This window comes from Tinamus guttatus, unplaced genomic scaffold (assembly GCF_059628265.1).
Source record: "Tinamus guttatus ecotype Peru unplaced genomic scaffold, ASM5962826v1 Tinamus_guttatus_pri_ptg000602l, whole genome shotgun sequence".
Classification (NCBI taxonomy): Eukaryota; Metazoa; Chordata; class Aves; order Tinamiformes; family Tinamidae; genus Tinamus; species Tinamus guttatus.
The window spans coordinates 2,135,669-2,163,135 of NW_028289136.1; the positions used below are offsets into that span (position 1 = coordinate 2,135,669).

Here is a 27,467-nt window from a genome sequence, read left to right on the forward strand (position 1 = left end):
TCTCACTCTCTCACTTTCCTTATTTCCACCAAGGAAAAAAATGCAAGTTATCAAGGTTTTGCCAGCAAGGAGGGAGAGGAAAAGATATCTCAAAAAATTCTGTATTATAACACATCACAAGAAACTCCCACTCTACCATTGCTGATATACAGCCAAAGTAGAAGGCAAAGTAGAAGTAGGAGAAATTATGGCTGATAACTTGGAAATATATCCTTCTGGATATCTTCCAAACTCCTTCTGGAAATACACTCCGAAGATAGTAGGTATTGCCCAAAAATGTTTATCACAAGGAATTTGCATTATCTGCATTATTACATCTTTTGGGTTGTTTTTAAAATGCTGTACAAAGCACAAGCATGTTTATTCTAAGCATTAAACAATTCCCCATTCCCATGTCTGATTACTAAATGTGCCAACTTAACTTAAAGACAAATATATTTTAATGCATACACCTCTCGTGTGCTACCTTGCTTTTATAATACGCAAAATCCACAGAAGTCATTCTTCATCACAATTTTATTTTTCATGCATAAATATTCTTCTTGTTTAAATTAAATGCTCTAATTTCATCTATTTAAGAAACAAACTAGAATATAAATTCTATCATAAGGGCAACTAATTATATATAAAAAAAACCTAGGACTTTAATATTAAAAGTTCCCACTTTCATGGTTCATAATGGTCACATTTTGTACAAGTAACATAACTTGGAATTCCATTCTTGGAGTCCAAGACTAAAAAATATACATCATTTCCCAAGGACATTATCTATAGAGGAGTAAGTAACCACTGTCTGTGAGTACAACTGAGAAAACACAACAAAAAGCACCAAGAAAAATAGTTTTAGAAGTATTTAAGGAAAAATTTCTTAACAATGAGGGTGACAGAGCCCTGGAACTGGCTGCCCAGAGAGGTTGTGGAGTCTCCTTCTCTAGAGATCTTCAAAACCCGCTTGGATGCAGTCCTGTGCCACGTGCTCTAGGTGACCCTGCGTGTGCAGGGGGCTTGGACTAGATGATCCCTAGAGGCCCTTCCAACCTTGAGCATTCTGTGATTCTGTGATTCTCACAGAACATGATGGCAGCTAATTTCAACTAATCTAAATAATATAGTTCTGGTTTTACAAAACTTTGACAACTGCAAATCAAGTAAGATATTACAGTTATTAGAGCGGCACCTTAGAGGCAAGTGCTACTAGAAGGAAAGTAATTCACGCACCTTTATATGCTTTGGAACACCTTAATAATGCCAATGTCAAAATCAAGGGAGCAACTGCATTTTCTAGACCAAATAACATTGCTCATTAAAATTCTAATGTTAGAAAAGAAATTATATACATTCATGGCAATGTTACCTCTTCATTAGCAATTGTATATGAGAAGTAAGAAAAGAAAAACCTGTGAGTACCACAGAGAATTAATTTTTAACATTTATGTTAGTCATAATGCTAGTCATAAAAAGGATCACTGTGAAAATTAAAAGATTGGTATTTGCTCTTGGGAACCTGGAGGAATACATAAAAACATTATCAAAAGAATCTCTCCACTGAACAGCACTTCGATCACAGCAAACCTATGGGACCTGCTATCGCAGATGGTAGCATAAGAAATGGTCAGTATATACAGGGCATACACACCCTTGCTTTCTACATATGCCAAAACTAACGTTCTAGGAAGGCTTGGATTCTGGATAAAAGCAACTGTCAGTGAGTTAACAAACAGCTTTAAACAGAGATAAATGAAATAGTCATTAAAGGACAATCTTAAGGAAAAGAAAAATCAAGATTTTTTTTGTACCTCAGTACTCAAATGTGATGGGATGGTACACGGAGCACAGACAAAAATGGAACAACTATTCTATATATACCAAGCCATTTCAATGCCTGCATTAGCTTTTTCAGTATACCAGTGTCACACTAGTTCAACCATATCTAAAATGATAATTTGTACTTAGATAAATCTATACACAATATTTCAAAAAGAGTAAAATAAAATCCTTTGTTTCTGGAAAGATGTTTCCTACAACATGAAATTCTGAAATGCAAGTTAAAAAAAAGATGGAAAATCTTGTTCGTTGACTGCTTATAAATCTAAATTTAGGTGCAACGTTTGGCAATATAGCTGGTAACAACTTACAGGATTTGGATGCACATGAATCTCTCCAAAATCTTTCCCTCCTGTGATCAGTTCCATGAATAAGGATTTGCAAGACTTACAACATGCTCTTCTACAACACGGAGATAGCACAGCAAGGCAACAGCCCTTGCTAATGCGCCAACAACGCGCAAGTAGTAGCCTGTCCCCTTCACCTATCCAAGATTCACAAACACGTCACTAGTTTCACTTATTCTGTGCTCTGCACAACTATGTGCATTTAGTATAAAGAAGGGGTAAGGGATGTCAAAGCATTTAATGATTTAAGTCTCTTAAGCCACAGAAATCTAAGAAGAAACTGATGGTTATATAGTTAGGTAGAGTAAGTTTTAATTCTGATTAAGATACTTCTACAACCCAGTGACACAGAAACATTGTAGTTACTCAATGTTGAATTCCTTCGCAAAAGTCCTGACACTCTGAAATGCACACAGCAATTAATTTAACAAGCAGCTACAAGGAAGTTCTGTACAGAATTTAAAATATCCTCTTGATAAAACATGTTAAAGCAATAAAATAATGGAATAACAGAAGAAAAACCTTTGAAATTACATTAAAGTGAATTAAAACTTTTTCCATTTGACTCTTAACTAGACAACATTTTTACTTAAGCCTCAGGCAACCTATCAGTTCTGTGCCAAAAGCTGCAACATGGCACTGAGATTTGAGAGAGGCAAATTTATAGGTAAATATATATTACATCAGACGAGCTGAAGGCCTGAGCACACAGGTCAAAGTATCTGACTTGATCATTTCTGCCACCATCTACCCTCTGTTTCTCCAAAAGCCCTCGATATTCATTTGGAGGCCAGACACAAAGCTCTGTCTCATTTACATCCAATTGTTTCTACACTGAACACTTTTAGTTCCTTTACAAAATTTCTCTCCCTGTCAAATTTAACAATAAATTGAATGAAGCAGCAACACTTAGGTAAAACTGAGCAAATATATATAACCAATCCACTTATTTACTTCACTAAAAAATTTCCTTCCAAGACTAATCAAATTACATCTTATAAATAATTAATGTTTTCCTACCCTCAGATCAACAACACTGAATGGATTTTAATTATTATTTTAATTATTAGGATTTTTTTAACTTCCAACACAAAGATGATAATCATTATATAGATAGTTAATAAAAACATCTTTCTTTGAACAAAGTAGTATGGCTGCTTTGCTAGAAGCAAAGAAGAACCGGTAACCAGGAAAATTTCAGATCTAAAATTAAGTTTGGTCAGCTTTATCTGTGAAACCGTATTTGTGATGCACAGAGAGTGAACCCACCGCACAGACAGAACAAGTACTGTTGAAAGGGGGATTTTTTTGGATGAATAAAATCTGAACTGAAGAAAATGAGCACAAAGAAATACGATTTGATCTCTAATTATTTCAAAGAATGATAAGATTTTGATATGAGCATATAAGATTTCCTCCAGATTTATTATCAATCTATCTCACTCATTAAACAAATAGATAAAAAGAATGGTCCTCTTGTCAATTTTTCCAAGAGTAAAAATAAAATTTGACTGAAGCTAAATAATCATAAAATAGATTTATTAAAAAATAAGTAATATTTTTAATAAGAACTGTACTTGCTCAGTACAAATTTTATATGGCCAGGAAGCCTCTCCTTTATCTGCCCACTGAAGATCACCTGCACCAGCAAGTCCACTTTTTAATGGAATCGATCTGAAATTTATAAGTTCATGGGAGTGATTAAATCATTAATAGGAAGCAATTTCTGTCCATTAATATGGCCAAAGAAGACTATACTGTAAAAGATCACAGAGCAGATTCACAGGTACAGCACCTTTCATGGCTGTAGCTGAATCTTCAATGAAATTTATTCAACTTATTCTTCAAAAATCTTATCTTCAAAAACGAAACCAGCACATACTTACATCATGTCTACAGCTGTTTTTTTATTTTTTTTTAATTTTCATTTTTTAATATTCTTTATAGATGAGTAATTGACTGCATCACAGTTCTAACAGTAAAGGCCAGGTTAGTTTATCTGAAGCTCAGTCTTGTTACATTTATTCGTGCAAGAGTTTCATGGATTACTTCCTAGTCTTTTTTTCTACAGAACATTCTTTATTTAATTTTTTCTTAAAACCTAAGATTCCACTGCACTTTGACTTCCTTGAGCTCTTTTTCAAAATCTGAAGTCTTATACAAATTCTATCAGAAGACAAATAGAGTAACTTACAATTTTGGATTTTAGCTTTGTCCTTCAAGTAGTACCTAGAAAGGAATGCTATTTTCATGCAGTTCTTTTCATTTTACCATGTATGTGATTATCCTACAACTAAAATACACTTTCTTGTGCATGAAGAAATTAGCAAGAAAATAATTCAAGAAAAAGAAATGAAGGCTTTCATTGTAAAGTTTAGAGAATCTCATAGGAACTATGATAAAAATATACATGAGGCATCTTTATTCAAGATGCTGCAGTGGATATCAGACTGCATCAGATGCTTAATCTGAGGGGTACATCTGCATTTTGCAGCATCTTCTATTTCTACTCTGTGACTCTATTATTCATTCTTCATTATATTTTCCTTAAAACAGCAAAACAATCCTTCTTCTACTTTTTAATTACTTTTAAGTATATTGTTACTGTTTTCATTTTCTTTAACTCTCTAGGATGTGCCTTTTTCTTGGGTTTCTTCTTCTTCTGGTATTGACCTTAATGTATACAAGCTTTCTTTTAGTGTCAAAAATAGGTAAGAAGCTGTGTTTCCTGTATAATTAGATCACGCAGAAGTCTATGGGAGCATAACAGCAGGTCCAGTTAATCAGCACTTGAAATGCTGCTAAAAAACTAGAATATATGCAAAAAAAGAAAAAAAATCAGTTGCACAGTAGTGCGCTCAGTAATTATTCAGTGAAAGTATCTGTGTGTCTTTTTGCGTATTCCTAACTTTATACTATAAAAACATACACTTACAAACATATTTATGAAGTTTCTTATCTTTTTGCCAGTATAAGTTTTTTTTTTTCCCAGGGGTAGGTGACTTTGTATCAGCTATTTCACCAGGCTGATCCCTATTAGACAAGGTAAAGAGTTCATTTTTCAACCAGCAGGGACTCCAAAGATAGGAAACAAAATCATGAGAAGCATGAGGAATTCTTTGGGAAGCCAAATAAAGAAATTATAGAAGTTGAGAGTGGAGAGGAGGTAGGGAGGAGATGATGTCACTTGATGAGAAGGCTGGAAGTTGAGTGAAAAGGAGGAAGAATATAATTTTCAGTGTTAGAATGGTTCATAGCGGTGTGCCTTCAGTGGGAAAAAATGAGCCTGAGGGTTGCCAGGCCAAAATCTTTACTCCTTTTTGAGGTTTTGGTTGCATAGGTTTTATACTGCACAGTCATTAACAAATTGTATTTTGGTGGTGTAACAACAGAAATGACAAGAAGTATCCTGATGTGGAAACCTTCAGCCACCCAAACTGATCCCTAAAGAGCTGGGCAAATTGATGAGGCAATATTGAAGCAACACTGGTGGAAAACTCATGCTAATGCTGTCTGTGGTCCTTTGTAGTGGTAGACCATAGTAACCTGACATCAGCAGCAGCATTTAAATTCCAGGAAACAAAATAAACTAGGAAGAGAATAGAAGAAATGTAAGTATAAAAGAGATGGAAAAAAATAAAAAAGGGATATTTATTTTCCATTGAATATCTAGCAGTGAGATGGGAAGGAAGAAAGAGATTATGTCTACAGGAGTCCAACAATTCCCAGGAAATTGGCTATATTAAAAAAAAAAAAGAAGAAAATAAGAATTGAATACTATTCCTGCGAATAATGAAGTAACACAGCTGAATGTAAAGGAGACTTTTTTTTTTTAACTTTGTTAGTATTATGTTAGATCACAAATAGAATTAGAAGCCCCTCCTGACAAGACCCTGCATAAATTAGAATTGGTAAAAGTTCAGAATTTCTAGCCAAAGGGAAATGTTGCCATCTAAGCAAATTGCTTTCAATTCAGAACTGCAGAAAAAAGATATTTCTGATCTAACAAAAAAGCAAACATAATTAGTTTAAAATACTTTTGTAGGAATTATCATGAACTTTTATGGAAAAAAAAAAAACCCTATGGACCCTATGGAGAATTCTCTAGCAAAAGATATCATTCTCAACTTGTTACATCAGAAACTCATCTTCTTTTGAACAGTTATTCAATCAAAACACAGGAGGAAGCTTATGAACACAATTGCAGATGAGAGAATGGACACAGCCAAACCTATAAAAGGACGTATATTTAAAAAGGACTTGCAATGTATTTATATAGCAATGTAAACAGATAATTACATGCCAGCCAAAGTCATCTGCCGCTGAAACCATCACTAATTTCATATCATTTAATATACTTACTGCTGTATGTTTACCAACATTTTCAGAAGTTCATAAAATATGCATGATCTCAAGTTGCTAATTGGCAAGTAGAGGCAATGCTTTCATTTCTTATTGACTACAATCTTCTGGACTGTTTCTAATTAAGTCAGGGCTTAGCATTGCACCTCTATGAACTATTTCCTTAGCCTGCTGATAGAGCTATTCTATGGGGGTAATTTTGTCATTGCCTTTTCTGTTTCATAATGGTCCCAATGTTGTTGCTGCACAAACATTGCTTTAGTTACAGTTTTCATCAAACCGCACAGCACTGCTAGAAGTTATGAACCATGGATACTATGGATATGTTTAATCCGATCCCTAGGCATGGGTAGGCACGGGGTCCCAGCGCCTAAGCTCAAATTGCTGATACCCACACGGCCTAGATGTCGTGCTGCCATCATTGCGTGGAAGAGCTTTTGGAGGATGGAAAGAAAAGGGACTATGGAGCTGCTGTACAACCAGACGTGGCTCACTCAGGAGTTTGGGATCACTCCTGTGTGCCCTGGTTGAGAGGCAGTATTCTGCAAATACACATCCCAAACAACCTGAGAGTTTATGATCTGAATGTAGGAAGATGCATAGAAAGACAGAAGAACAAAGACAAGGAAGCAATGAGCCATGCCATCCAGCGAGCTATGGAGAGGTCTCAGAGCTCCGGCTTCAGAACAGTTAACTTCTTGCAACATCACAGCAAAGAGTATTTTGAAAAGGATCGTGGATGACAAGGTGGAAGTGGTGAAAAGAGCTGTCAGTAAGTTCCCAGATAATCTGTTTGGTCTAATTAGTACTTGATACTGTGCTTTAGGGTGCTAGTTGTTTCCAAATATTTTATATTCATCTCTATAGTATCTTGCACAAAACCACCCAGAACCAAATACTGTAAGGATCTATTTAAGCTGGAGAGATCCAAATTGCTAAAGCCATGACATATTGCAACACCTACACATGTGGTGACCTAGCTACTTGGAACCAAGAAAGGGAGAAATAAAAAAAAAAAAGGTCAAGAATTAAAGGTAAATTCTGTCACTTTAGAGCAGAATTTGAAAATAAACTGAAGAGAAAGAGATCGAAGGAAAACTACCTCACTCCTACTGAAATTGATTGTGTTTCCAAACACTTCAGTGAAATCCTGGGCCTACAGATGATTTGCATTATTTTCAGTGTTGGGGATAGTGTGATGAATGAAGCAATAAATGGAAAAAGAAATTTGGATTGCACTCATAGACAGGAAAGAAAACAGCAGTTGGGTAAGACACTCTGCCCCTTAGAAAAAATAGGCCAGGTCAAGAAAAAAGCACTGGGGTCAAGTTCACAGAAAGGGGAATGAGATATGCCTCAAAAATCAATAATAATACAGCAGCACTCAAATTTTAGTTTAAATTTGTTAGTTTTGATTGATTGGTTTCCTATTTCCCTTTTCTAGAGAAAAGAGTGATCAATGGCAAGGCTGGATTAGGTCACTTGCTGATTCCTGATGAGGACTGGAGTGAAAGCGGTTTCTCTAATTTAAACTAAATCCACCCAAATTAAAAGCAGAAAGAAAAATAAATCATGCTTATGTCCATGAGTGAAAAAGTCTGAGAGAATGCTCCTTTCTGATGATCTCTTCCTCCAAACTTGGCCAAGGACATTTTTCATTATTTTGTCAAGCTACTTCAGGAATAATTTCCCTCCTCTAAAGCCCAGTAATATATATTAATGGAAAATAAAATAAACAAAATAGCCCAACTCTGTCCCTTGCACTCCATGAAGAAAAGTAGTTAAATCAGAGCTGTAATATCACCAACACGAGCAACGATGGCAAAATCAGAGCAAAAGTGAAAGAAGAGTGAAATTTAGTGAAATTAGTCAACTGTAGCTCAGCAAAATGGCCAATTGTTATTACACAAATTTAGAAATCCTTTGAACTCTGGATTTCTTCATTTCAATCAAATTAATAATGATTTCTTCATTAATACCATGCTAACTCTAGGAACTCCCACCACCGAGCAGGACCTGGTTATCCCAGTGCATTGCAAACACGGTAGGTGCTGTCAGTCAGGTAATACTGTAGCATCACCTGGGAAATGTGTCTTCAGGGCAGTCCTGTGCTGTTGGGGACGTATTGGCAGCCCCATTCCAGGTTTTTCTTGAGGGTTATTGAAATACGTCCTTCCTCCTTCAACTCTCATGGCAAACTGTATCATGTCATAGCTCAGGCACACTAGGCCAGCAAGGGCAGCTGCAGCGATTCATGCCCGATGCCGCCACCTGCTCAGGTGACCCGGAGCACGGCCACGGCTGCACCGCCTGAGGAGGGATGAGGAGGACACTCGGATGCATCTGCAGCAGGTGTCGAGGCGAAAGCAGAGTCTAGCCTGGCAGCGCTAATTTAGCTGTGACTCATCCTGCATGCAAATGAGTATTTGATGTGTCCTGTTTAGCTGTCTGGAGATACTTTAAAAGCAGGACTCTCCCAGTGTGCGTTCCTGCTATGCGCATGCTCCTCGGACCGCAGGGAAAGGGCTCCGGCACGACTGAGCAGCGTCCAGTGGCTGCTGCAGGCAAGAGCATAGAGTAATCCCTTCCATAGGCTGCTCAAACTGTGCTTCAAAAAACGCTCCTATTGGAAGGCCACAAAGTTGGTGTTAGGAGGATTCCTAATAGCTATGAAGGATTTCATCCGATTTCCAGCCTAAATGCATACATGGCTAGTTCAGACCCATTTGTCACTCTACTGACAATTTCCTTTGTCCCAGCTAACTACCTTCCCTCTCTGGTATTTACTCTTCACTGTATTTAGAGAGGGTAGTCATATCTCTCTTGCTTTTCTAAACTTAAATGGATAAGCTTTTAGATTTTCCTCATAAGACATCCTCTCTATTACCTGTTTCACTCTAGAGGTTATTTCCAGATGTTAAATCCATTTACATTCATTTTTGCTAACAAAGAAATCCACAATCAACAGTCTAGTATACTTAATACCTTGGCATATAGCATTTATATTTCTTTATCTTTGCAGAAAATACCTCCTTTGATATTGCTAGCATTGCACATTTTTCCCAGTTTGTCTTTTTCACTTTGCATTAATTATATTCAGCTATTTAATGCAAACTTGTTCATCATCTGTCAGTCAAACAGCTTTTGTTGTATAGCCTAAGTTATTGTTCTCAGTTACAAGCGCTTGGTATTATTAAACGTTATTACATTTGTTTTACAGCAGTTCTCAAGATTGCCAGTTGTTTTCTTTAGGATGTTTAAATCCTCCCCACATTGGAAGCTCCTCCCAGCACGGTGGCTTGAGGAAATTTCATTGACATAAAAAAGCAGGTTAAGCAGAAACTTCTTGTGCTAAGATTGTTATTAAACAGAATCTATCAATCACAAGAACCATCCTCAGGGACTCCTCTAATGATCTCAATCCAACTAGATTGCTCCCTCTTCAAAGGAACGATTGCCTTTGTCCAATAACAGTAGTCGTGCCCATTTCACAGCTCTTTTACTGATCCCCACATTCACAAGCGGAACCTGTAATTCCCTTCATTTTGCTGAGCTGAGGCCAAGAGCGTGAGTGCAGACTTTATCTGCATCTTGTCTGGGAAGTCAATCACACAACAAAAAAACAAACAAACAAACAAACAAACAAGCAAACAGTCTCAAACAGCTAGCTTTGCTAAATCTTACTGATTTTTAGAAAAAAAAAAAAATTTCCATGAGCTGAATTTGCACATTTGAAAAACAGAGTAGCATGCTATTTAGCTGAATCTATGGATACATACACTTTCCTCCTCTCCATTATATGAAATTGCTATTTTTCACTTCAAATGTGTGACTACTGACTTGACAGATATGTTAAAAACGATACTTTGTTTATTTAAAATTCTGGGAATGAAATTACCCATCCTCCCATAACTTAAGTTTATTTTGAGCTCTTAAAGTTTTGCTTGCTCATAATTCCACTTCTAAACAATCCATTTGGAAATGGAGAAATTCAATTACAACAAGTTTTTCTTTTAATTTAAATAATTGATTTGATATGACTTGGTCCTAGGTTCCTGGCTAAAATCAAGCCAAACAGATCTTCTAGGGGATTCTTATTACTGAGATCTAAAATATCACTGTTTCTTTTTGTTTCTGTCACCAGCTACTAGAGAAATACTTTGCCTATGAAATGCAGAGATATGTGGGATACATTATTAGGAACATGTGTCCTCCGCTTGAGAAGTTTCTTGTAATAGTGCAATCCACAGAAGTATTTCTCTTTGTAAACCAGAAATGCTAAAATGGAAATAACCACTACCCAATTAGCTATGAGGGAGAGAAAAAAGTGAATGTATCAATAAAGAAAGCCATGGTGGTGCAAATGAGAAAAAAATATTATGCTACTATTAGTCTGAATTTTTAAAAATCAGCAAAACAAAAATAGGCTTAAATAGGTGTGCACAAAAGGCCAATAACCTCATGGACCATTTCCCCCATTATACTCACACAAAGATGTTCATTTCATTATTTATGCAATATTTACATAATATCATGAAAAATATGCAAATAATGTTATTGTTGTTTGGAATACAAAATCAATGCAGAACAAAGACTTGTTTGCTGTGTTTTCCGTGAGCTCTTCACCCAGTAGATATTATGCTGAAGAATGTTTTTAAATCTCTTATTTTTTTTACTTGTTTGAGTTTATGGAACTACATTTATCAGCTCTATCAACAGACTAAGACAGACAATTAGTTTGTATCATTCTCTTCATTAGGGCCGGATCCAAAATCCATTAGTGACTACAAAGAGCCTCCTATTGACTTCATGAGGCTTTGGATGAGTTTATAAGTGCCTAAAGCAAGATGAGCATGCCATCTGTTGTTTTCTCTGATGGTCTGATTTCTATTCGCTACCCAATTCTTTAGAATTTCTGGTAGGTGCTTTTTATTTTTTATTATTTCTTTAAAAATTTATTTTTCACCAGCTACCATAGCGTTCCTCTTCTTATTGCCTCCATAAGCTAAAAAGTGGTGCTATTGCCCCTTCTGTTGCTTCTTTTCAGAGTATTTTAAGGTTATGGTATTCTTTCTTTTCCTTTATTAAATAGCAACCTATTATATGAGATCAAGCAAACAGCAAAACGAATACTCTTCCCTCCCATAAATGTCAGAGAACAGTGGTTTTGTTTAGCATAAGATAAAAAAAAAAGAAAAGAAAAGAAAAAAAATGGCAGAATTTGGTCAATTTGCAGTTTTAACAGAAGGGCTTTTTACTTCCATTCTAAAGAATACTGCTGTTTCAGTAAGTTTTTTTTTTCAAGAAAACTTTATTTCCAACTGCTTTGCTATTTAAGTGATACACTACAGAGATAAAAGGAAGGAGGCAGAAAATGAAAAACAAGAAACAAAGAAGAGAAGACAAGGAAAGTTACAGGACTTGTCCATACCTTATGACACTAGAACAAAATAATGACCAAGAACAGTCCCTCCACACATTTAAATTTGCTTTAAATTATTCCCTTGGTTAACTTCCAGTTTGCTTTCCTAATATGTCCAGAACAATTTGCTGTTTTCTCAAACAATTCAGTACTACAACAACAAAATGATTTCGGGGTGACTTTTTCACTCACTCTTGCCTGTGCCTAATGCCTTCCAAGTGGCTTCCCAACAGCAGTACAAGGAATTCAGACTTTACCCTGTGGCGCAGAGGTGCCCATTCCAAAACAACAAGGAAAACTTACCTAACCAGCTCCTGTTTCTGCAGCAGTCTCTTCAAATTGATGTTGACATAATTCTTGCCACTAATCAATTACATGACAAATGTCTAATGAGTAGGTTTTCCACATTTGAAATGTTAGCAATCCCAAGAGTTGTGTGATGGGGACACGCTGCCCTTTCTAACATCCAAAGAGAAATCCTGCACACACTTTCCTTGGAGCGCTTTTGTTTCGAAGCCTATACCATTTTCTGTGATGCAAACGCCGTGACCTTCAAATCCCTGAAATGCTTTGCAGTGTACTTTTAAAAGGCCGTGCTTTTGCATGAGAGGGTTGGATCGGTTGTTCTGATCAATGCAATTGTTTCCAGCAGCTCAGATAATTTCCCCAAAGTGCTTTGGGTTCTGCCAAAAACTGAAAATGAATCTGAACGTAGTCTCCCAGATGTGTTCAGGTTAGAAATGTCAAAAAGAAAGACTTCAAGCCATCTGTTAAAATTTCAAGCAAGAGTTGTCTAGCTGATACTAGTGCGCCCTAGCAATGATGCAAATGAGAGATTCCTTAAAAATATAAATATGCATATATACACATATTCTTTATTTTACTTCCAACCAGCATATAACAAAGCCACATTCCTAGAAAACATCCTGAACAGAAAGGCCAACAAAAGTCTTCGGAATATTGAAAATCCGGCACTTTAAGAGAAGATAAACCTTCGGAGCCATAGTTAGAACAAGGTCCGATTTCCAGAGTAAATTTGTAAGATTGCCCTTTGAGGATCTGAACCATATATATTACATTACCAAAGGGTAGCAATTCCCCTTTTCACATACATATGGAGAAGACTGTTATATTATGCAGGTGATTTGCTGCCGTCATTGGAGGTATCGTTAAGTACCCTACACACACAAATAGCAATTTCTAAGTCAATGCTTCAAGATCCTTCGCATCAAACTATATTGTGTTCAAAGAAGGTAACAGCTGCTTCTAAGATGGTTCTGAGAGTTATTTACAAGACAAACATGTGCAGCCTAAGCAGATGCTCTAGAGTCCTTCTTTTTTTTTTGTGAAAACATAATCGAGAAAACAATATACGCTAATCCTGAGAAGCAATTTATCAGGTAGCTCCAGGGATGCATGATTCACTCTTTAAAATTATTTAAAAATTATTTATATAACTTTTTCTTACACTGTAACTTCTTCAAAAATCTCTCTTTTTTTCTTGAGTAAGGAAGGAAAGAAAGTAATTATCATCAGTTTGTAAAGATCTGTGAAAGGCAGAACATTAATAAAATACAGGTAAATAAAACATTAATTTGAAATGCAATAATCTTGGAGAATATTGGTTTAACTTGTTGATAGTATTTTGTATGCTAGCCCTGTTTGTGTGCTATTCCTGCATTCTTCTTGCCCTATATTTTCAAAAGGGAAAGATTAATTTGGAGGCATAGATATTTTAATAAAAGATAAAAAAAATTTAGAGCTGTAGTTCTATTTTAAATTTAAAATTAAAAATGTTCTTTTGCCATTCAGTTTCTAAACATCTCCTTTCAAACACCTCCTTTCTGTCTCTCTGCTGCAGATCTATGAAAAGTATAAAATTACCCTACAGCTAAAATTACCTGGTTTGGGGGTTTTATGTTACACCATGTTCGAGCTCCTCATCACCCTTTGCATGACATTTCTTTTTCATTGTTGGAATCCCATTACTCAGGGTGTCTTGTCAGAATCACAGAACTACACGAGGTTGGAAGGGATGTCTAGACTTCATCTAATCCAAATTCCCATGTTTTTCTGGGCTTGGTTACACTGCGAATGGAGCGCTCTGCAAAGAAGCTCAAGCTAACATCGACCCCGTTGAGTGCACTGGAGTCTATTGATTTCGTTTAGCGTCATAGTGAGGCCCTGTGAGTGCTCAGGCTTGTGCTGAGAAATAGTTAATGTGGCTCTGCTCCCTCTGCTCCCTGTAGTGCAGGCGGCTCCCAGGAGCTGCCCAGCTTGCTCGAGTGCTCCATTATTCACTCTGACTTGGGCATTTTTCATACGTAGGCTCTGTTTTCTAGTGAACCGTAACAAGGGATTTGCGCAAATCACTTTTCCTAAAGAGCTTTGTATCAATAAATCACTTTTGCTAGTTAGTCATGGTATCTGGAGAGGATATTTACCCGAGAAAATACAATACAAACAAAATGCTGGTTAAGCATATCAGAGTAATATAACAGGAGTGAAAATCTGAGAATTTCCAAAGCATATTTTTGTGTCCCATAGCAGCTGTTACTGTTTTTATTCCACTTGAGGTAAACTGCTTTTGCTTAATGTTTTCTCTGATTTTAAAATTTTATTTCAAGTGTGTGCCTTTGCTGGCAATTGTTTCCAGTGGGCATTTATTATTTCAGAAATATATTATTTTTACTTTTATAGTGATTTTCTCTATCTCTCCTCTGCTATGTTTTGGGTAAATTTGAATGTGCTCATGACAATTTTTCCTGAAGCTTTTAAAAGTCCAATAAAAATTCTCCTTGGCCATACAGAGTTCAGTCTTGGTTTATGGAAGGCTGGTTTCCTATGAAGATACCATGATGTATAGCCTGGTAAACATTAAAATCTTGTTGGGTTAATATCTGCTGACTCTGGTCACCCTTAAAATGATGGCCTTTAACAACAGTTGCTGTACTATAGCACCTGAAGTACCCTGACATTTCCCTCTCCTCATAAGTAATAAAATTGCTTCATTTACAAATAGAGCGTGGGAAAAATGTCACTTTTTGAATTATGCCCAAGCAGGTAATCAATGGCTCAAAATTTATCTAAGGCAGAGGACACAGCTGGATCATTCACCTTGAACTCCTATCTAATATACGTTATAGGACCTACTTAAATCATCTCTGGAGAAAGATATCACTTAATTCTACAACGTCTTCTCTTTATAAGGAGCAATGACTGCAGAAAGGAGACAAAAGCTATGACAGGTATTGAATTTTTCCCTTATTTTAAAATATGAGCACGCATCCATATCCTTGCATTCCCAGATTTATTTATTTTTTAACACATGAAAGCCACAGGATTAATGTTGACTTCAGTTAATGTCTTTTGCTTTTTCAGAAATTAATGGAATGTTTTCAATAAAATATGCTATGTTGCTTCTGAGCATTTCATCTGCCTTTCTCATCTCTCCAAAATACAGTATGTACGTCACTGAGTTTCACATATAGCCTCATGTGGCTCTATGGGGTCTCACCTTTGTGTTCCCTGCCATGACCCTCATCCTTCCAAACTGTCATCTTTTCCCTTTAGTGGACTGGTTAGTGTTTAATAACCTTTCTTCCATTCACAAATGTCCTTTTCTTCTCAGTGTTTCCACTCCCCTCCATTTCTTCTAACAACTACTGTCCTTTCTGCTGCTGTATCAGCCTCTTGCCTTTCCCTACAGCTTTCATCCTGTCCTCCTCACTCTTCCATTAAAATTTTTACTTCCAGTCTCTGTCTATTTAAATTTGACTTCAAAATTTCAATGAAGAATAAAAAATACTCTATCAAAGGCTATTTCACACCTAAATATGTGTTCTCTGTGACAGTACCCTTTAATTTCCCCCCTAGAAAGGTAAACTGGTGAAGCTCCCAGTGTCTCTCACTGTGATAGTGAATTTTCCAGGAACTCACTCACCCTCCAGGCTTTCCCTAAAGACACTTCAAGTGATAGCATCCTCTTTAAGTTACAGTCAATTAAGCAGAGTATCCTGCAAGGTCTTCACGTCACTTGCCCTTTTCACCATGCGGGTGACACTTCCAAGGTCTTCCCTAGACCTTGGCCACAAAAGAGACGTCATGTTTCACACAGCACAGTCTGCAGCTCCGTTTGCTCTGGTCTGGGCAGATACCAGCATGAGTCACGCCATCCCATTGCTGCTTCTTAAGCACTGCCACAGCATTAGCTCTCTTTCAAGGCTCTGAAACTTCTCCAGTATTCAAAGACCTTTCAAAAACTCAGCGTGACTGATCCGGAGGCTGCTCAGACAGCTCCTTTAGAAATCAGATAGGAAAATTAAGGCATAGTTCATTCTCATAATTAAAGCTGGTTTTGTGCTTTATTCACACATAATTGCATTAGAGTCTTAAGTCCTTGCTGGATTTTATCTATCCCATTTCCTTCCACCTGTTTAAATGAGCACTGAGGTTTCAGGAAGATTGTGGTTTTCCTCTGCTCTTTCTGTAGCTATTTCTCTACTGCTGTGAAAGGTGAATAGTGACATAATGTGTAACTGGAAAATTAGGAGAGACACCATCTTTAACTTTTTTTGTTACTTTGACTCAAAATATATAGCTCTTAGCAGTTACAATTCCTTTTTTTTTCTGTATGCCTACACACAGAAACCTATGACTCATTTTCCCCACGCTGACGTTATAATGAATACACCTAGGAATGTCACCTTGCTTCTCCAAGCTCTCTTTCTATATAGGCATTTTCCTCCATTGCACCTGCAACATTAGATCTCTGGATGGATCTCTTTTACAGTAAAACAGCTCAAAATGAATCTGAAAGCACATTCATTATAATGCAAGTTCCACAGGTACAGCATTTCTTTGCTTAAAAAAAAAACAAAATATTTAAATATTCTATACTTTATTCATCTTATTTGAGATATGTTTTTTGACCATACGTTTGTTTAGTGAAACTCTGTTTCTGTTTTGGAAAGAAAACAAAGTGTCTATTTGTGATTTGTATTTATTTTATAATTACCTTCACCATTATTTGGTATAAGCTACCTTCATTCATATTACATTTCCCTACAAGAAATACTGGATTGACAAGCATTTTTTGTTTTGTAAGAAGATTCAAGGATCATTTTAATAAAAATTCAATGATCCTTCCATTAAAAAAATCGACTTTGCACTACTACCAAGACCCTTAATTTCAATGCAATACATACTTTCCATTGTCTGCTCCTTAAAGGTATACTTCAATAAGTAGCTTATTGGACTACAACCTAGGATATGTGCATTTTCATATAATTTTCACAGCTGGCCTGCTTTTCCGTGCCTTAAGTTTCCCCATCCACATCAGATTGTGAAATCTGAGGGTTTTTTTAAAAAAAAATAGGTACGTTATCATCATCATTACAAGAATTAATAAAAATATGTCCTGTATAGACTATTATTTAACACTGGTTCAGATGATGACAAACTCCAGTTTTTTTTTTACCTACATAGTTTAGTTCCAGTTAATGTCAATGTATGTATTAAACTTATACAGTCAATGTACGCTAACACGACCTCGCTTCTGCTTTGCAGGTGAAGCACCAAGGATGTATTGTGCTCTAAGTGCAACCAGTTAAACTCTGTAAAATTAAAAACCTCTCCAAAAAATAAATTATTCATAGAATTCAGTCAGAATTCATATATCACATTAAGGTATGTGGGGTGACTTTCAAGCCATGCTCCAGACTCACCAGCTAGGTCATTTTCTTAGGGTAAAGCACTATCCTGTAATGCAAAACATGCATGAAAAACATGCAATTGCTTTTCAACTGCTAATACCTTCAGTATATTTGAAGTCGCCCTTTTTGCTACACTTTTAATTGCAACTTAGAGGAACAAAATTTGAGAAGAAATGGTCCAGATCGTATCATTCTAAAGAACTTTCAGTGCTACAAAGTGGGCAGCTGTCCCTGCAAAACTACTTTGCAAAAAAGTAGAGAAGATGAAATTTTCCCCCTCTTTTAAAAAGAAATAGCTTTTCTTTCCTCCACAGGAGTCAAAAGAAGGAGAATGGATGGTAGCCATAAGAGAAAAACAAGTGCAATTGGCTGCTTTGAATAGAACTGCATTAAGATCAGCAAGCGACTGCAGAGTTGCAACCAAGGAGCAAATTAGAAAATTTTGTTGTGGTATTTTATTCTGATGTTATGATGCATAGCAAGGACATTTGTGGAGTTCAGACCTGGGTACACCAACATATTATTTACTCTCTCTTTTCCATTCCTTTCTCTTACTCTTCACAGTGTCATTCCCTACTGCAGTGGCATATTGGTCCTTCAAGGTCGAGTGGCCCCAATATATGCATTATAATTGATTTCTAAATTAATAAGAAATCTGAAAGGCAATTTTCTGCAATGCAAATCTTTGCTTTTTTCTGAAGAGACAAATCCGCACATCAAAGATGTCTTTTAGGAGTTCTGCCTGGAAAATGACCGTCTTTGTGGCAAAATGATTACTATCATCTCCGGGATGATTCATATTCTCCTAGCAAATTGAGGTTCCTCCTTCCCATGTATTTAAATGTACATATTATTTTAAATTTACATATTATTCACCAAGGCCAACTGCAAGACTAAGTTAAAATGAAGTTGAACTACAGCTTCTCCGAACAATGCTCCTTAGTTTGGGTGACAGTTCTAGAAGACTTCCCTATTTCACTATGCGAAAATTTATCCATTAGACTAATATTATTACTGCATGTTACCTGGGAGAAACTGCAATATTGTAAATTTAAGTCTGCAAAAGTCTCAGCTAGCTACTGCGTAATTTCCACTCTGCTTTTAGCTACTGTATAATTTAACTCTGCCTATGTTGCACTTTTATCCTATGACAGGTTAAAACATACTGGCATTATTTTCTGTATCCATTACTAAGGCAGCCCTTACAATTAGTCTAGATCGGACGTCCACCTTCCAAACACCAGCGAGAGAAGAAGAGTGTCTGAGACGCTGATATCTCCAAAAAACACCAGTGGCCAATCATGGACTTCAGCCAAAGGTAGTACAGGAAAATAAGCTGAAACACCACATCCGAAAGAGTTATATTGAAAGAAAAGGCAATATTCATGTAAACTTATAAATAAAAAGAAAAAATTATGCACTGCAAACTACCTGGGGAGAGCAAGAAAGTTGGGAAGCAAGAGAAGACAATAAATGAGCGGTAGTGCCATAAAAATAAAATATCTATATAATAATAATTTAAAAGAAACAGCAGCGAAACACTGCCTCTAGGCAACTATGACTTGCATGAAATAACTTTTCATATAGTAACTCAAGGTCTCAGTGATCTTGGCAAATTTAAAGGCATAAGTTTCAAGTAAAATGAATGGGAACTTTTTTTTTTCACTGTACCTGCATAGCTTTTGAACTCTTAAAAAAATGCTGTTTAATTTTTCTTCATGGTTAATATGGAATGTATGTCCTGACTATCATTTGGGCATTTTTTTCTGCAGCTGATTTTTAATTCTTTCCTACCATTTTCACAATATTTTCTAGTATTATATATTGCCTTATGGCAAGTATCTGTATGCTCTCTTTGAAGCAATTCCCTGAGAGTTTTCAACATAGAGGGATTAATTAACTCTATGCTTTCAATTCTATATATTGGAAAATCAAGTCTCTTGTACTCTTTTTGGAGTAAAATGGCTCAGTGCATTGAGTGACTCTTTTATGAAATTAAAAAAAAACTGTCAAAGAGAATCTCCAATTTTCTTCTCTTGTTTGATGAGTCCTCAAAGCCTAAAATTATATTGAAAATACTACAGTATTGCAGTGAGAAGACTTTCATAAACAGAATATTCACAGTGACTTAAAATTTCTCACACTCCAGAAAAACTCTGAAAACCTTCCCCATTCTAATTCAAACTATAAATATTTCTCCAGTATTTCATCTGGACTTGCTAATTCACTGAATCAAAAAGTGCATCCCTCATATAAAGAAATACTGAGAAAACACTATATAGATTGCTAAAAACAGTGAAATTATGACCATAAAAATATACAAAATGCAAAAACCTAGGTCATAATAAGCAAAATATTGTTTGCCTTGGAAAGCTCCAGCCCTGAAGTACTAATTCCAGACATATATATTATTTTCCTATCTATCTGAACTATAAAGCCAGCACATACACATGGGAGGGCTCATTCCATCCTGCAAGCTCCGGCTAAGAAAATGCCCTCGGAATTTTGGTGACGTGATGCTGCATTGCTGACATAAAACTGAGCAGCTACCATAGTCTAATGTAACCCACTCAGCCTCTACACAGAGTTGTTCAGACACTTAGATTTAATAGGAAGATTTTAAAATAACTGTAGGAAAATACAAATTTCTTTGATAGCCACCCAGAGGGAGCTAAATGTGTGGTATTATTTCAGGTTCTTTTCCTAATCACAGAGTAGCTATAAACTGTGCAGTTAAAATGATTTCCCTAGTCACTCACAGCCTTGTCACCTCCTTCGTTTCCCTTTCTGGGCTCTGCAGCTTTTTTGCTTTCATTATTGGGCAGAGAAATCCTCCCACTCCCCAGCTGGGAAAGGAGGCAGCCCTGCACAGCTGCAGCAAGGATGAAGCATAGGGCAAGTCTTCCTCACAAACTGCCATATGCTTCCCTTGTAGCTGCTCACAGATAAATCAGGATCTGCTAGCAGCATATAATTTGAAGCATTGCAGATTTATCCTTAGCTGGAGTGGATTACATTAAAGAGATTGGTCAACCCCAGCCTTTCCCTGCCTAGGATAAATTATGGTCAATCATGTATTCTGCTTCCTCACAACCCTAACCTGCATCAAAGTAATTATTTGTTTGCAGCAATAAGAATACATATAATAAGCAATAAGAATAGCAGTAACAGCAATAAGAATACATGCAATATTTTTTCACATCTCTAAGAGGGATTTAATACTTAAGTGGCTTCCCTTCTCTTGTCAGCAGTCTTCAGCAAGATGGTAATGGGATTTTTATTTTCCAGTCCCAAGCACTGGATGTGAATGAGAATGTGAATAGAGCTGGGCTGTATCCTCTGCCCTTCAGGAGGTTCCGTCCTCCTCTCCCAGCTGGTCTGCCTTTCCAAGTGTGCTCCAAACTGGCAGGTTTTCTATGGCTCCCATGAGTAGGTAACACAGGGGCCCCTAAAATATGCCCAGCTCAACAACCAGGAATAGTTTCAGTATAGTAGCTGTCTGAGAGGCGAACAAAAGCAAAGTTTTGAAGTGATTAGTTATATTTTGGTTGCCAAATTGGGGCTGCTCTTAGGCAAAAGGAAGTCACATGCTTTGGATGAGTAGAAAGAAAAAATCAGGCTGTTCCAAGGTGTCTTAATTTAGGTCACTGAACTAAAGCATCCGACTTCTGCAGCTGCCTGGGAAAATGTTGACCTGGAATTTCACTGTCACGTTAGCAGGAACGCACACCAGGCTCCCAGCTCCTTTCATCAGCTCCCCTCTGCACAGCCTAAGGTCAAAACAAAGTCTGTACAAGGCACAGGAGATGAAAAGAGAGCATGGACCTTCCTTAAACAGCTGCATGCAGAGTTCAGTCTTCCCTTCCCAACGCCTGTATCTTGGACAGTGCAACAGCCCCAGGCACATTCACCTACCAGTAATATAATCATTTGTAACTCTGAACTCAGATATGTGACAGGAACAAGGAAGCACAAGCAAAATTCCTACACAGTCTTTGCATGCACAATGCACTATGCCTCTCTTTTCAAAGGCCTTTCTTAATTTCTTTTTTTATTATACAGAGCATTGTCTTACTGAAATACACTTTACTCACTGAAATATAGTGCAAAGACCATACACAGATACCCAAAGAAGTCAGTTTTGCAAATTGCACAACCATAAACAAGTCTGGATTCTCATTTTTTTCCCTTGCTGATGACTCAGTTCCATATGTAGATATGGATACTCCTGCCTTTCCTTGTAGGCAGGCTGCGATGGCCCCATCCAGGAAAAAAATTCACACACACAAAAAAGCTTTCTTGTATTAAACACTATAGGTCACTATTCTACTATAAGCCTGTTATGAATTAGTCAATAGGAAGGATTCTGCCTTTGAATTATAGTTATTTTAGTCTTAGTGCTCCAAGAATAACTACCACTTATTCTCAGTAAATAAGCAGACAGGGCTAGCAAAGAAAAAAAAAAACACCCAGTCAGAAAGCTCTCAATAGTGAAGAAAACATCTATAGTTCAGCAATAATAAACACTCAGGGAGCAGCACAGCATTTGGTAAAGAAAGCTCTGCAGCTATCTGAGGAATGCTAATTTTAGAAGATTTGCTTTTTGCTGCTGGAAGATGTGGGACTGCTCCACTGGGGCTGCTGATGGTCAGGTATTGATTTATGCACTCTGCCTTTGTGAAAGGTATTCCTCTACAGCAGAGGCTTTTACACTTTGAAAATACCTATTTCTAGTGACCATTTCTGGTGGCCACTCCCTTCTAATCAGTTATTTTTGGACCACATGTTTTCCCCATCCTGCCACTGCCTTCTCCTATAATCTGTCTCCTGAGAGGTCGAAGTCGGATGTTGCATGAATAAGGTGCAAGTGCAGCTCACATCTACAGCCCTTCCATTAAAGAGAAAAGGCAGGAAGCACCGACACTGCAAACTAAAAGAACTTCTTCATTGCACAGTGAAATGCACCTCTTCTTACTTTTGCAGACTGATTTTCAGCTCTATCATCAGAATGTTTTCATTTTACCCCTTAAATGTACTTATGATTATAACTTCAGCCTTTTGAAAGAGATTCACCACACCCTTGAATTTGGGTAAATGCAGAAATGTAACCATACAGAAGGCAGTGAGGCAATATTGCAAGTATTTTCTCCATAATCTTGAACTAGAAAAATAAGATCTCATGGCACTTGATATCACTGAAATATCATGGCAAAGGAAAGAAGAGAGGGGGTGGTAAATCTTTCCACAGAAGAGATCACATAGTGATTATAGAGTAAAATTTATCAGAGGTCTCATAGGAAAATCACAGTTTACTAATTGATCATGATTGAGAATTTACTCTTGGAATATCTCTGACCTGATTTCCTAAGAACAGGAGGAAATGATTACTCTTGTAATCATGCCAGCTTGTGTCTCCCTCAGCTGTAGCAAGCCCAATAGCTAACTTCAACCAATCTCAAAAAAGGAAGAGGTATCAAAAATGTTCAGTTCCTAACAACTTTGTGAAACTATGTGGTTCATTAAAAAAGAGGGACATTCTGTAATGTTACTTGAACTGAGAATCCACATATAAATCCGCATATAAATGAAAACAAAAGAGACGTTACATACGTCGCAGAGCGTGATGTGTTTAGACATCAAGGTCTGCCAATCTCATGATGCAAATCCATGGGAAACCTGGCTTCTTTAGTTCTAAAGGTGATAGAACTTTTCTAAACACTCTATTCCACAAAAAGTAATAAAATTTTACCTTTATACAGCTACAGAATGAAAATATGTGCTGAGGCATCAAAAGATTCTGTGAAAACAGCATTACTAATCATTACTGCCCTCTTTTTTTTCCTTCTAAAATCTATAAAATAGGCAAGGTTAGATGAGCAAAAGGTCTGACCTCAGACGTTGAACTCAGCATGAGCCAACATGACTCATTAAGTGACCCACTGTCTTTCTTTACTATTCTTCAAGGTAACTATTAATATTGGCTAATGTTCCATCAACTTCTACTAAAACCACCTCTTCAGCAAGTGTCCCCAAGCACAGCACTGTATCAAGTAGTCAATTAATTAAAACCTTCTGCTAGCTTAGAGAATTTAGGCCAGGCTTTGACAGAGCCTATTCAGTTACTTTTATACTGACTATGATTTACAAGTGTAAATCTCTCTCTTCATAGCACTGGATACATTTTTTTAATACTGCACCAATACGAGTCATTTTATGTCTTTGTTATTCAAACTAGAGCAAGATAATGGCATATTTTAGGTAATTTTGTCTAGGCATACTTTTAGACATTTCAGTTTATTACAAATCACCAAGTCTTATTTTACTCCTGGATCTGCATTTTATGACCTTAAGTTGTCAGAGAAATTCACATATTCATTGAGGTGGATGAAGAAAACTAAACCTATATATATATGTATGTATATGTAAATATAAAGAATATTTTAAGAATTTCTCTTAACTGTGCAATTGTGCTATGTTAATAGGCACTCAGCTAACAGTGGTCCCTAGGCTCAGTGATTTAGGACAGTATCTATCTGAAGAGCTAATGAGGATTAAAGGTGTGCAACGCTGCCAGAGACAAAAGGGACTGACAAATGCATAGGTACAACCTCTTTTATTCATAGGGGAAAAACTTCAAGCTAATTGTACTTTTATGACAGATCTGCCCCAAACTCACCCTCCCGAGCTTTTACCCAAGCCTTGTAAGCTCAAAGACTAAAGTCTTAGTAGGCTATAAATAAGGACAGCTAAAGTTTTAAATGGAACCAACTGAATGAGATTATGTCAAATTGAGCAGAAACAATAATGATAATAAAATAACCTTTCTGCATAAGCTCATTACATCCTTGCAGTCACTTCTGGCATACAAGACCCAGCTCTGCATGGGAGACATTCTGCCTACTTGTGCCTGTTACGTTACCCAAAAGAAGGAGCCATCTCTCAATCTGGGGGCAGGTGTCAGGCCTAACCAAGCAACTGCTCTCAGGAAGATATTCCCCCAACCCTTAAATTAAAGGAGTTACCATGAAGTTTATGGAGCCTGGAGGTGCTCTGATATGAACAATGCCTTCCCTTTTGTCAGAAATAGAGTGCAAAAGACCTAATAACAGCAAAAAGCACTTTTTTGTTGTTTTTGATTGCAAAATTATTTTAATTATTCAAAACGTGGATAAATGTCATAAAGAAAACCTTTGATTATTTTGGGGATGCAGAATTCATAACTTGAATAACAGGAATAAAATGGGAAGTTTATTACCAAGTATTTCATATGGACAGGCTACATTTTTCTCTCTCAAAGGCAGCAACTGTAATACATTTTGCAGCTTTGCCATTAAATACAGAGAGATGATTTTCAAACTAATTTCTAAAGGAGGTTTTGTGGAAGAAAATGGGTAATCAACGTGGAGAATGTCTTTCTTCTGAAAAATGCTTTCAGTCTATCATAAATGACAGTCATTTAAAGGCAATCACTTGTGTTTTATATCTCTCACAAAAAACACCAGACACAGTACCCTGTCTTTGAGACAAAACACTGATACATGTGGCAGAGCATTTCAAGCAGTAATAACCAAAAGCCACAGATTCAGCAGCATTCAGAAAACAACCGAGCTTTCCTCCATTAAAATCTATAGCTTTGTTTGCTGTTGCTTATCTTTAATTTCTTTATTACATTTTGAATTACCAATTATCTGTTCTGGATGAGACAGGCTGAATAGATACAAATTGCATTGGTTCTGCTGTACATACACCGATAACTTACACATCTATTAAAAATAAAGTGGTTTTCAGAATATCACCCAGGAGGCATGTGTTCTGTTCAGTGACCTTTGGAAACTCTAGTCCAATGAATAAGTAGTGATGTGCAAATAACTTGAGAGACAGTAGATAAAAAGTGCCCATAACCTTATACATTTTCTGTTATGAGACTGCGCAGAGAGTGGCTACAGTAAAAAGACATATTGGTATTTTATAATTTGCCTGAGTGATCAAATCAATGAGAATATATGCTTGTATCCCTTTAAGTTGAATGGTTATGAAATTCATTATCCTGGGCAATTAAAAACACAGCATGCAGAAGTGCAACGAATTGTATAGTCTTAGCTACCTTATAGGCATCAGCTCAAAAGGTACCAGTCACATTTGGATAAATCACACCTTGCATTCGAACATTTTATGTACAAAGAAGCCTAACTGTTTTCTCCAAAATGATAAAACGTCCTATTACCAGAATATGGGCAGAATATTGAAGGAATTTGGCAATGACAGTCTTGAATCCATTAGCAGTCCTTCTAAGCACTACTGTAAATGAGAAAGCTAAGACTTTCTCGGCCATCTGGTGTTGTCCTTGTGATAAAGAAAGTCTGTAGTCTAAAGAAAGCAGTTATGTAAACAAAAAAAAAAGGCAAGGAAAAAACAAAGCTAAGAATTCATATAGGATGCAATGCAACTTTTAAATATCCTTCTATTTTTGTGCTACTGCTAACAAAGGCTTCACTGCCAGCCCTGAATACTACTGATGCAATTCAGACTTGGATAAAAATATCATCCTTTACACATAGATACAGCCTTCAGCTTTTATAGATTCACTTGAACGCACAAAAAATCTTTTGCAACTCTTGTTTTATAAATGAAGACTGCATGTCTTTTATTAACATGCACCCATGCAAGGAAATCAAAGAGGTTAAGTGTGAAAAGCTTCTGCATTTCCAATTCACAAGCAAAAGAGAGTTACCAAGTCACATGGCTTCTTGCTAATGACCAAATGTCTAGTCAAGCACTTATGCAGTTGGAGGAAGGAAAGCATTCTGGATGCTGTTCTTCAAGTCCCTATACCTGAAATACCTTAAAAATATGAAAGGCTTATCCTAATGCATTACTCGCATTTTAATGTGAAAGGATGCATAGTGTAAGTCCTCATCCAAAAGGTATTTTTTTTGTTTATAATCCTTTTCAATTTCATAGATATTTGCGCCATAGAAAATATTTTGCCCATAAGAAAATAATAAATTACACTTACCCTCTCCAACGTAATTTCTTCAAATTCATACTCAATTTCTGTTCCATTGACCTAAACAAAATAAAATCAGAAAATCCATTAAATGCATGTAGACGGTAGTTTGGTAGGGATATTTTACAGGTATTCCCATGCGATCAGTTTTCTGAAACATATTTTTTCAACATACACACCAAAATATCCAGGTTGTAGACTATTTGGCTTCGCTTTGTCCCTAATGGCATGTAATCAAGCCTACAAACTTGAGGAATGTAGCAGTTAGTACGTAAAGCACTGAGCTAACAGATAACTAAGTCATTTAAACAACTGGCTTTATATCTGATGCAGTGTGTCTGTGGACTTTGTGCAAATATTTGAAGTGTGTCCAAAGTATTATTTCATATCAGAAACAGAAGAACTGCTTTTGAAAATTATTCTCATCAATAGAAGAAAGATTAATTATTCATCCCCTTGCTAGCTCCAATTTACTCCACAGCATAATACGAGACGAATACTTGTGTGAAAATAACTCCCTGATACAGATACTGGAATATACCTTGCATACGATGTTAACCTAAGGCAAAAATATGACAGAGGACCTTTGTTCTAGATAGCTGAAGAGCAAAAAGGCACAAAATGTTAATGCAATTCTTACAGCGAATTTCAGTATCACAATAAATTAAACTACAAAATGTAGGGCATCAAAATGGATTGCACCGGACAAGAAATCTATCAGGCAAAGACATGACACTGATTTAAGCAGTACTCTGAAACCTTGTTCCTGGTCTGGCATGGATTTTTTCTGT

The 27,467-nt window shown here is 36.6% G+C and overlaps 1 protein-coding gene across 14 annotated transcripts in view; it reads right to left on the reverse strand.

Moving 5' to 3' along the window:
- DLG2 (discs large MAGUK scaffold protein 2) overlaps window positions 1–27,467 on the reverse strand; it is a 946,755-nt gene that overhangs the window by 332,193 nt on the left and 587,095 nt on the right. For all 14 annotated transcript variants that reach the window (XM_088534958.1, XM_088534959.1, XM_088534956.1 and 11 more), the window contains one exon: window positions 26,686–26,736. In XM_088534958.1, coding sequence (XP_088391084.1) covers window positions 26,686–26,736 — 51 coding nt within the window. The remainder of the gene's footprint in view (window positions 1–26,685; window positions 26,737–27,467) is intronic.